Source organism: Chiloscyllium punctatum, chromosome 25 (genome assembly GCF_047496795.1).
Source record: "Chiloscyllium punctatum isolate Juve2018m chromosome 25, sChiPun1.3, whole genome shotgun sequence".
Classification (NCBI taxonomy): domain Eukaryota; kingdom Metazoa; phylum Chordata; class Chondrichthyes; order Orectolobiformes; family Hemiscylliidae; genus Chiloscyllium; species Chiloscyllium punctatum.
Window position 1 is genome coordinate 40,391,314 of NC_092763.1, and position 12,707 is coordinate 40,404,020.

The window sequence follows — 12,707 nt, forward strand, 5'->3', positions numbered from 1 at the left end:
TGGACGACAGACTTCGTTTGATTTTTATTCTCACGACTGTCTCAATTTTAGACTCCACCCTTTAATATATTCCATTCCATTTAGAACTAGTGTCATTTCTACATTGCAGTGAAATTTCTTCCATTTTCAAAAATAACAGCAGCTAAGAAAATAATTCATCTTTTCAAATGGGTGAAGAACCACCAAACACTTTGTCATTAAATATTTATACCATTTTTAACATTACACACACCAGTTAAAGTTCCATATATCAACATAATTGTTTTAATACAGAGCCTTGAATGGAATTCCTTTCATTCACAAACAATACCAACAAGATGACAATATAATGAATCCATGAAATACATCAGGACAAATTTCTTGATAGAATTAGGTTCTTCTTTTGAGGCACTGTCTAAACATGCTTGCTGTTTCTGTTCTCTGCACACCATTTTAGTCATTTAACAGCAGCTGGGGATTCTCTCTTTAAGCTGACTGTTCTACTGCGACATGCAGGGTGGAGTTATTCTCCTTTCATTGTGAGAAGCTCTCCCTCTGTGTTGCAGATTATAGTCTCAGCAAACAAGAATAACAACTTTCTTCAGATGCTAGATTTAGGTGTGTCTAATGTACAATGCATGAGCTTCTAGAAACTGAAGCCGAACCTTCAGATCTATTTAAATTATCTTCTTCCAGCCTTGACATATTAAAAACAACTTTCCATAATCTAAAAGCATGTCTTGAAAGTGCATTTTCTGGAATACAATCTCTCTCTAATGATAAATTGTGAACATAATTATCATAAATAATTTATAAATTCAATATAATAGTAGTCATTCTGTGTAAGGCGGCTCTTGTGCTACCTTGAGAGGGCACAATGCATAGTCTAGCCCTACCTGGAATAATGCTTTTTTTTGGGGTGTAGGGAAATAGTGGATGGATCAGTTACATTTCAGTCTGGCCTTTATTGACTGACTTTTGTCCCTGACGTATAAGGAGATTCCTGGGGTCTACAAATGCATTCCTGCTGCTGCTCCAAGCAGTCTAATGGGTCCGGGACAGGGAGCCCTGACAGAATCATTAATGATTTGTTCCAGATTGTGAATGTGGGGCACACAGGTAGAGCAAAAGAAATGTCAAACGTGTGCAGATGGTGCACGTTCATGGCGTCGTAGAACGATAACGTGTTACCATCGTAGTCAAGAAGAACACCAAGCCTTCGTAGCTGATGGCTAGCATCCACTGACATCTCTTTGCCACTGTGTCTGACAGCAAACGTGTTATTGCAGCGACAGAATACCCAGGACGACGAATTCTTTCCATTCCACTCATTCTTTGGGGCTGATTTATATGAAATGCCAATGGAATACCTGAAGAATAGAAATAAAATGATAATTTGTATTGCATTCCCAATTATTCAATTGAAAGAGTTTAAATCTTGAAATTGTGAAAGAATTGATTAGAAACTTTAAAGAGGCAACCTTACATTGTAAGATAAAATTAAATTACTTAAAATTAATTACACTGTCTTAACAACAGCTTGTTGCTGTATGAACTTTCTTTCACTTATATAGAATTGAAGCTTAATAGAATTGAAATTTTCTTTCAAGCTAAAACAGTCAGTCATACAGCATGGAAAGAGACTCTTCTGTCCAACTCATCCATGCTGACTAGAAGTCCCAATGTGACTTAGTCCTATTTGTCAATATTTGGCCTGTATCCCTCTAAACACTTCCTATTCATGTACTTATCCAGATGCCTTTTAACTGTTGTGACTGCACTATCCTCCACCACTTCCTCTGGCAGCTTATTCATACATATCACCTTCTGTATGAAAGTTACCCCTCAGGTCCTTTTTAAATACCTTTTCTGTCTCAACTTAAACCTATGCCCTCTAGTTTTGTATTCTTGCACCCTAGGAAAAAGACTTTGGCTATCCATTATCAAAATTTTACAAAAGGTGATTTAACTACAAAATGCTCTTGGTAAAGATATTGATACTGTTATGGCTATCAGAGTTAGGTAGCAGGAACTGGAAAATTTCCAGCTTGGCCCACCCACTACCTCAGGCAAAAGTGCTTAGAGATACAAGATTTATTTTTAGGTGTATGGTGGGCTGGGCCAGCTGAAGTTGGTGGTGAGTGCTTTTAAAGAAAACTCATTCATGGGATGTGGATATCATTAGCAAAACTAGCATTTGTTGATTATTCCTAATTACCCTTAAGCAGATTGGTTTGCTAGGTCATAACAAGTGCCAATAACAGTCAATCACATTACTATCCATCAATCCAAGTAAGGAAGACAGATTTCCTTCCCTGATGGATATTAGGTTTTTATGACCACCCATGACAGTTCTTTGATCATTATGAATGAGATTCGCTTTCAATTTCAGATTTTCAGTCATTTGAATATAAAGTGTGTTGTTGTAGGATTTGAACCTATGACCAAAAGCATTAACTTGAGCTCTGGATTATTGTCCAGTGACATTCAGACTTTGCCATTGTCTTCTCCTGGAACAGGAGTCAGACCTGCCACCCCCAGAAAGAGTTTGGAAGCAGAGTGTGGGGATGGGCTATTTAAAAGAACCAGTCGTATATAATGAAAGTAATAGAAGAGAAAAGGGCATTGCGACCCTCATTATCAACAACCTTTCACCTTGCACCATCCTCATACTTGCTCCATGCTAGCCCATACCCCATGGCTCCTCATAACCCTTATGTCCACCTTTTGCTAATCCACCTACATCCAAAGCCTGTCATAACCATCATGTCCACTCACCCAGTATTAAATCTGTACAGAACCAACCAGCCATGTCATTCATACAAATGCTTTTAGAGAATATGTTGATGCACAATTTTCTTTAATAACTTGCTGTTACCACTGCCCTGTGAAATTTAAGGTTGAAAACCTGAATGACAAGCTCACCTTATCATCAACTAGCATGGTTCCTTGGGTTATATTAATTTCATGCTTCAGTTTAAACCAAACATAATGTCGGGTATTTGGTGAGGGATAAGAAGTTTGGATCGGAAAACAGCTCCCTTAGACTTGAACCCAAATCACACCCCCTCACCCACTTTTAACCTAAATGCAGCCTACGCTATTTAGGTTAAGTTCCAACAAATTTAGGAACAGGTTCTTCCCTGCTGTTATCAGACTTATGAACAAAACAGACCTCTCATATTAGAATTCATTGTTCACTACATCTTCTCTGTAGCTGTAACACTATATCTTGCATTCTGTTTTATTACCCTGATGTACTTATGTAAGGTATGATTTGCCTGTTTAACACACTAAACAATACTTTTCACTGTATCTTAGTACATATGATAATATCAAATCAAATATCCTTCATAATTCTATTATGAATGGTAAATGGTCAATTCCTTCATCAAAGCATAATTGTTTTATTCTGTTAAAGTATTTCTTAAGATTGTCAGACCGAGAAAATGAATCAAAGGAAGATTCCCTTAATGGATCAGTGCACTGCATAACAGTGCTATCCAGAGCTAACTAAGCCTATTCAGTTTGCAGGGACACTGGAAATGGCCATGTTGGCCAAGCTCCATTGTTCTTAGAAAAGCTCTTGAAAGTTTGCAGATGCGTATCAGGTCATGCTTGGGCGCATTGCAAGATGCTGACAGTCATTGTTCAGGTTAATGTGAAGAACTGCCATCAGGTTAAAGTCATGGAGAAGTGCTTAAGCTACTATAGTAGAAATTGTTTCCTTTTAAAAAAAAATGAGGGTAAGAGTTGGGAGCTGTGTTTATCAAAAACTCCAAGTTAGTATTCTTTAAAACTCTAATTCTGGTTTATAAAACAGACGCAGCTAATGACATTTGCTGTTAATTGTTTAAAACTCTGTACCATGTGCATCCACCAAGCAGAACCTCCCAGTAATGGCAGCCACTGTCAATGTATACATTCCCCAGTGCCCCATAGCTCCCTTGGCTGCTAAAGCGCTCGGGTGTATGGCTCTTCTTCATAGAATTCTCATCCCGTTCCATAGCCAAGCCATCGTTGGAAAGCTTCAATTTCTTGTGAGCTGTTTTGGGATCTAGTTTGAATGGTTGGCCTGGAAAATACAGAGAACAAAGTGTAAATTTAAACAAAGTCTCCTTGAACATTACGTTTCTTCTCAGCTAACATTACCTTGATTTTGACTGATATTTACAATTCATTTATAATCTATCGAGATGATTTAAAGATCAGCTCTAATCATAGTTATCACTTAAGCAACTATGAACTAAGTAGTAGGATGACATTTCAATTACAATAGCAACTAGCTTCCCAAATATTTATGGTTAACTAAGACCAAAGAAAGGGATTGATTTCCTAATGTCATTCATTTTTTAATTACTTTTCATCAGGCACGGTGGCACAGTGGTTAGCACTGCTGCTTCACAGCACCAGGCACCCAGGTTCAATTCCACCTCGGGTGACTGTGCAAACTCCGCACATTCTCCCCATGTCTGTGTGGATTTCCTCTGGGTGCTCCGGTTTCCTCCCACAATCCAAGGATGTGCAGGTTAGGTGAATTGGCCATGCCATACTGCCCATAGTGAGAAGTGCATTGGTCAGTGGGAAATGGGTCTGGATGGGTTCAGAGTGCCGGTGTGGACTTGATGGGCCGAAGGGCCTGTTTCCACACTGTAGGGAATCTAATCTAATTTTAAAAATCATATTCCTTAAGAACACTGGGAACAGCAATAAATCATTTGCGCTACTCCAGGAGGTCTTGCTGATCTGCCTCTGACATAAATCAACTCTCATTAGTTAAATATCTTTTGATATGTTAAAGTAACAAAAATGTATTTGTCAGTGTCAATATTAACAACTGATTTAATAATTGTTTGGGAAGTTTATGGAGATATGGGGTCTTGGTCACTAGGGAGACTAGTGTTGCTACTTTCTCAGAAGGCTCTTTAAACTACAAAACAAACAGGCATTCTACAAGATCCAAACTACAGGAATGGGGGAATTTTCGCTGTCAGAGCTGTTGGCCAATTGGAGGTCAGCATGTTGTGCTCAGCAGTGGGGAAGCAGGGTCTATGGCAGAAAGTAGATCCAGTAGAGGCCAGGATCATGGAGTGATCCATGCCAGAGGTAAGTGACGGTCAGGAGGTGGTGTTGAATTGATGGGGGTTGGTGTGGAATATAGGTGTTCAGAAAGGGAGCCAGTGAGTTCTCCTATAACCTTCCTGCCCTGTTGAATTCTGGGTCCCTTCATCAGACCCTGAGAGCCTTTGAACAGGGACACATTCTGGGAAATCACAGAATCACATTTTTTGATGTTTGCTTTCTGTGTGGTGAAAAACACATCTGTCACTGGTTTAATGCCGATGGTGGAATGAAGAGGCCACAGAAAATTAAGTGTATAGTACATAAATCATGAGTGAGAAGGAGAAATTACAGAAAATTGAATTTGTGCCTGTAATTCATTTTCCTCCACACCTCCAATACTCCATGCACTGTTGTAAAGATGATTTATTTTGGCAAAACATCCTTGCCTGTCCTTCTGCTCTGCTGAATTACTCATGTGTGACCTGACACCATGAGATCGCACAGGTCTGCAGTCAATGTTGAGAACTCCCAGTGCAACTCCTTCCTGACTGTATACCATGGTTTTGCAACCTCTAGGTTTGTCCTGCTGCAGGAGGGCTGATCATGCGCAAACATGTAGTGGTCAGCTAATTACTTGTTCAGGAGTTAGGCATCCAGACAAACATGCAGCAGGGGCAGGCAGGAAGTCTATAATTCCATGCTAACCCCAGTGAGTCCAAAGTCTAAATGGCATATTTAAAGGACACCAATTTCGAAACAGAACTTCTACTACAATTTTTTTTTCTACTTAATTCTATCTACATAGTCTCCGCTGCCTGCTTACCTAGTTATCATTGAAATAACTATAACAAAATTATAATAAATGAATACCTCCTTTTCATCAGTGAAATGATTGTATCCTTCATCACGAAGGTTGCTGCTACTGCTTCTCTGCCAGTTTCTTTTTGCCTGTTGACCTGGCAAGATTTGTTCCTGTTCAGTTCCTTTCCACAGCCATGAATTAGTTATGGTCACCATGCCATACTTGCTAAATTGCATTTGTGTCTGTCATTCATTTCTTTTGTTCCTACTATGTCATGCTGTTGTAAAGATGATTTACTCAGGCCAAACACCCCTGACTGTCCTTTAGTTCTGTTGATTTGGTTTTACATTTCTTCATGCCCTTCTGATGTAAATACTTTACCTTATTAATTTTGTGTGCGCGTGAGCGCAGAAAGTAAATTGCTGTTTGTTATCCTCCTCTTGCTGTTTCCTCCTTCAGCTATAATTTCTAACTATGAAATTGGTTTCTTTTCGGATGGGGAGGTTGGGGGGGGGGCGGGAAGAAGAGGTGGTGGTAAGACCAAAAGAAGGTAGTACAAATTCTTTTTATCTAACTCACCATTATTACAAGTAATTTACTGAGTACAAACTGAATGGTTCTTGAAACTGGATGTAATTTGATTAAATCAAATTATTTCCAAGATAAACTGTGATGGATTTAGTTTTCTTATTAAATTTAATGGTCAAGTATTTCACAATGAGCTTTCCTTATAATGCCAAGTCTAATAAAATTTTAAAAAAAGGAGCAATGTTCTGTTGTACTTAACTGACCTGAGTATCATAGTAGTTAACCCCAAAATCAAAGAACTATTACAGTGCAAAAAGAGCCCACTGCGTTTGTGCTGGTTCTCTGAAAAATATTTTCATCCAGTGCAAGGCCATTCTCCCTTCTTTCCCACAGCCCTGAAATATTTCCACATAAGTCTAATTTCCTTTTTAATTGTAATATTTAACTGGTCTTCACCACACTCTACCCTGCAAGGTCTCAAAAATTGCAAAGAGATGCGTGGCCAGTTCATCTATTTAGAGTTTCTTGTTGAGTGACAGGTTTCGATCAGGGCATCCTGGGAACACCCCCAATCCCTTGTCCCATCTTCAAGTGCTGCCAAGGGATCTTTCACAACTATCGGAGAGAACAGTGAGTTTATTTAATCATCTGAAAATGGCACTTCCACCAGTACAACACTTAGAACATAGAAAAATACAGCACAGTACAGGCCCTTTGGCCCTCGATGTTGCACCGATCCAAGCCCACCTAACCTACACTAGCCCACTACCCTGCATATGCCTATCCAATGCCCATAAAGAGAGAGAGTGTCCACCACTGCTACTGGCAGGGCATTCTTCAGGATTGCAGAATACCTCCAGAACCATGTGTCAACCTGGCATGAGTACCTTCCAGTTCAAGCAACTTACCTTTCTTTGTTAACCCAAGCATCAAGTGTCACCGCGTAATTTGAATACAAAGAACACTACAGCCGAAACAGTTTTACATTTACACCAGTGACTACCTTTCAAAAGTACTACATTGGCTATGAAGCAATTTGTGATTTTCTCTGCACATGACACCAAAAGAAATGCATGTTTTTTGAGATTCGTTGAAAGCTGGACTCTAACTTGTTTCTCACTGTCTCCCATGTAGTGGACATGGATTCAAATTACACCACCCTGACTAAAATCATTTAATTCAGCATTGACCAGGGACTGAACCCTGGCACCTTCCTGAACTCTGAACCATTGATCTTCTTGATGGATTTACTGAATGTTTATACAGGCAGTTAAACTTCTTTGAACACCCAAATGGTTATTAACACTTTCCAATGTAATATTTAGTTACACACAGATCAAAGTATCCAAGATTTGATCCTTATTTTGAGCTGTAATATTTACTTGCAGCTGTAGCAAAACATTGACCTTCATAGCCTTGGCTAAGGATGAATAAGCCCAGATTCCCATTTCTACTAAGTGTCAGTCTTAGGGATGTATGACATTTAGTAATCAGGTAAGTACAAAATTGGTTTGGATTGTAACATCTCCTCAAGATCAAACTAGAAGAAAATGAAAACTCTCAGCAAATGTTTCTCATCAGGACCTTATTAATAAGCATTCTAAGAGCAGTAAAGAGTTATGATAGACTATTTTCATTAAAAAGTCCCCTTCTCATAGTGAATTTAATGACTATATCAAGCATTTGAATACTGGCAAATACTCACAAATGAAGAATACTGAGTTACCATCTGGGTTGCTAACACCAGAAATTGAGTTAACTTCTTCAAAAAAGAGAGGAACAAACAATTTCCACTCCTTTTTCTACTTTTTCAAAAAAAATTTGCTTTAAGCAACAAGAAAGACTAATTATTACTTACAAACATGGTTCAAAATATTTCAGTGTAATCATTTTATCTCAGGGCATAAATTCATTTCCCTCGCACTGTTGTATTTCACCCATTTTTGCCTTATGGACAAAAGGTCTTCTTCTGAGCTGTACTTATTTTTATATACACTGAAATTTGACCCAAATTGTAAACACTAATACAACTGTACTTGAGTAAAATAATCAATAGCTTGCTTATTATTATTAAATGCACCGTGAGAAGGAAACTTATTAATGGAAATAGACAAACATAACTGTTTACTTCTTTTTGAATGCTTGTTTATAAGGTCTTGATGGGAAATGTTTGCTGAGAGTTTATTTTCTTCTAGTTGCACACGGGTTAGTCCATTAACCTGAAATCCCTTTGTGTGCAACTGTAATGCAATAAATCTGTTAATTGCATTTAAACAGTACACAAAGGATGTAACACAAACATGTAACCGTTGCACTGCAAGAGCAAATTAAATCTTTTTTATTATTTTTATATTGCCACAACACATTCCAATAAGAGTAGACATGGAACGGAATGATAACAAGCAAGCTTCGCAAAGCAGCTTTTGCAAGGCACTGGAGAATAATTCCAGTCCTAATCCTCACTCAATTATCAACTACATATACATTTTCTGGCAAAAAATACTAAATAGACAATTGGTGGAGAAACCAAATATATTTTTATCCTCTAACCATCGGTTTCTTAGTGCTAAATTAACTGTGTCTCCTGCACATCTGGCTGAGATTAGTACACTGGTATTGAAGTTAAGTATTGAAGTTTTGTGCTGTCTTTATCTTTTTTTTGAAAGTACAACTATTGCTTATATTAACCAAAAGAGTGATATCAATCCAAGATGTTCAACAACTAAACAACTGAATGAAATCAGATTTAGACTTACTAATTCATTGATTACCATCATGAAGTTTGTTAATTGTCAGTAAATGATTTCCATCTTGTTAATTAACACTGCAATCTAGAGTAAATAATGTGAGAAAGCAATCAAAAAGGACAACTTACTATTTGTTTTCAATCTGGTCGGTTCACTTATGCGACTGCCTGCCTGGTTGATTGCCTTCACAATAAAGATATACCTTGTCCCAGCCTGAAGTCCATGCACAGTGTAATGGTTTTGCTTAATGTTGGGGACAATCATCCAACTGTCAATGGAATTGTACAAACCTGAAATGAGAAGAGTTATGGCTAAATGTAGGGAGCTGCACAAAACAAATTATTGGGTGATGGAGCGGTTTTCAAAAACTAAAGAGACTTGCATAAAAGTTTGAATTTACCTGTTGTCTGTAAACTACCACTGTGGCCAAAGAAAACATGCAATCATTAATGCAATGACATGAGCTTTTGGAATCACATTCAATGGTCCTAGTGATGGAATGATGGAAGATTTGATAAAAAATTTGATTGTTACTAAGTTCAGAATGGAAACCTGGCTGATCCAAGTTCCTCCCCAAATTCTGATTGCCATTTTTGCCTTTCTACTCAACTTCTGACTTCCCATTGGAAATTTGTGATCAAGATTATTATGTCAGTTAATATCTCATATTGTGTTGCTCATAAAAGATTAGATTACATTAGATTACTTACAGTGTGGAAACAGGCCCTTCGGCCCAACAAGTCCACACCGCCCCGCCGAAGTGCAACCCACCCATACCCCTACATTTACCCCTTACCTAACACTACGGGCAATTTAGCATGGCCAATTCACCTGGCCTGCACATCTTTGGACTGTGGGAGGAAACCGGAGCATCTGGAGGAAACCCACACAAATACGGGCAGAATGTGCAAACTCCACACAGTTAGTCGCCTGAGGCGGGAATCGAACCCGTAAATCTGGCGCTGTGAGGCAGCAATGCTAACGCAGCACTGCTAACCACTGTGCCAAAGGTTGGAACACTTATGACATACTGTTTTTAAGGAGGACACAAGTGTTATGCCATGTAATGAACAACTAATTATTCAGCAGATAATTGAAGTAGTGTCCTTACTAAGCCACCAACTTGGGCTGTTGCTAAACAAATATTGGTTGAATGAATTTGGAATTTAATTTGTATTCAGGCTGCAGATCAAAAGAATGTACTTGTTAGTTTAACTAAAATAGTAAAGCTAATTCTAATTTTAGATATTCTTGTCTGGATTTCATCCTCAAGGTGGGTGGTGAAAGTCAAGAAAATTCCTGGCACAGACCACCCTGCTTGGGAGGAAGTGCAGGATCTTCAGGGTGTATGGGTGAGGGCTGCAATCAGGCCAATCCAAGAAAGGAATCAAAAGGCAGCCAGCGGGACTGTCAGGTTTGAATAAAAGCTGTTTAAAGAGGCCCTCTTCATGCTGTGTCTTAGCTATCATAAGAAATGTACAACTCTTCACTCCTTCACCCTCTATTATTCCTAGCACGGTATGGAGCGGCCATAGTAAGTGCTATGGAACTTAATGCCTATTCATCCACAATACATTTTAATAGGATCAATGAATATTACAGTGACAATGAAATGTGCAAAACAACATACTCAATTTTTCACTTTCTTGAAAATAATTATTTCTATGAGCCAATAACAAGTGTCAACACCTGACTTGATCACTTTTAGTAGCTCAGAAAAATGAATACTCAACCAACATGTGACATTGCACGCCATATTTGCCATTTCACACCAAGGTTGACTTTGCATGTAGATTGCAAGTGTGAAGAGCATAGGCATAAGGTGGCAGATTAGAAGACCGAGTTTAGTTTTATGGCAGTTACTTAGTTCTCAAGAACATTTAGACGCTCCTTAAACCACATCACTCAACACGTTCACACCCTAAACCTCGACACACACAGATCACCCTTGTCACGTCATGCCAAATCTCTGAACCCAAGGATTTCTTCATGCCCCCTAATATCATCCATGCCCTCCAATGTCACCTTTATGCTTCCTGTATATCTTTCATTGTCACTCAGATTCCATGCATTATCAATGGAAGATATTCTTCAGGCTGCATCAGCTGTCACTGCAATTCACTGGGCCAGGTGGAAGCCCCATCACTGCCAGTAATGTTGCAAATACCTTTCTGCATCAAAGATTAGAATTACCCAAAACACTGAACAATTAAACAACTGCAGAGCCAACAAATGTATTATTTTTGAAATGCTTTGTGATTTGCTGAGTATTAATTATAGGTAAATGGTTAACAATCTTACTCATCCAGTTTAATATTGTGGTTCAAGATTGCAGTCTTAACACAAGGGGTGTGGCAGAGCGGTAAGTCCAGTGTCAAAGAAGGGTTTGAAGTCAGATTCACAGCGAGTGGCAAGAAATGTACTGGAGTGGGGCAGCGAGGTCAACAGGGTGACACAAATTCACAGACTGGTGAGCAGAGCAGCACAATGGACCAAGCACTAGAACATTAAGCCCGAGTGGAACAATGAATGGGCGTGTGAGCACAATGACATCAGCAACACCACGCACATACATATTGGCAAATAGGTGCTGACTTCCTGTTCCAGGTGCACATCAGTGATGTTAGTGCCACCAACTTCCTATACTTCCTGCAGTGGTAGGAGCTCCAGTTTAAAGAACATCAGCCTGTGCCATTAACATTACAGGTCAGGCAGCATCCAAGGAGCAGGAGAATCGACGTTTCGGGCATGAGGAAAGTGTGCCAAGCGGGCTAAAATAAAAGGTAGGGAGGAGGGGCGTTGGAAATGAAGCTGAGGAGAGAATTGAATTAGGAGCATGGGGGTGAAGATAAATTGAAGTCTAGGCACAGAATCTATCAATAGGAGAGAATCATTTTGTGTATAATATATTTTGCTGAGGGTAGTTTTTCATCTTGTCGTCACTGGAAATCATCCCACACTTCCCAAAAAAAACTGTTGCCAACAGGTAAAGTGTTGCACAAGACACTCCAGATCTTTGTCCATTTACTGGGGGATAATGTTCAGAAAACAAAGGTGGAAACTTGTTTTTCCAGGTCTCTCTTCCCCTCTTTCAGTAGCCATAGAGCACCTTGGCAGAAGTAAAACTGCGTTTTCACCAAATGCAGATATGGGCTCATATACTAAGACAAAGAAAATTAGTAATGTTATTCTTGATTTCCATCACTCTTGTTTATCGCACAGTTATGTTTCCTCAATGTCCTGCACAGCCAATTTTGTATTAATATTCTATTAAATCTGTGCTAGACCCCCAGTGACGGAAAACAGAGGGGAAATTTATAGCCATTAACTTTAAAAATCATAGGAGCATGGCATTGAGATATTTTCCAGTTTTCTAATTACTAATCTCTGCCACTAGCCAGAAAGTCCTGGTCCATCCCACAGCTGCAAATCTCTGACGCACTTTGGATCCATGGTGCTCCTTTCCAAAACTGGAGCAGGACAAGAACATGTGACCTTGATATGCAGTTTAAAAAGAAAACAAAACTCAGTGGGTCAAGTAATTGGAGCCTGTCAGAACATTCAACTCCCTGTGGTAGTTCCTGTAA

At 39.0% G+C, this 12,707-nt stretch overlaps 1 protein-coding gene across 6 annotated transcripts in view; it reads right to left on the minus strand.

The window, feature by feature from the left end:
* Positions 1-250: 250 nt before the first annotated feature.
* The window catches only part of LOC140495881 (probable E3 ubiquitin-protein ligase MID2), a 389,997-nt gene continuing 377,540 nt past the window's right edge, over positions 251-12,707 (minus strand). For all 6 annotated transcript variants that reach the window (XM_072595110.1, XM_072595112.1, XM_072595107.1 and 3 more), the window contains 3 exons: positions 9,249-9,410; positions 3,847-4,054; positions 251-1,349 (listed from right to left, as the gene is read on the minus strand). In XM_072595110.1, the coding sequence (XP_072451211.1) occupies positions 944-1,349; positions 3,847-4,054; positions 9,249-9,410 (776 nt within the window). In that variant the 3' untranslated portion in view covers positions 251-943. The remainder of the gene's footprint in view (positions 1,350-3,846; positions 4,055-9,248; positions 9,411-12,707) is intronic.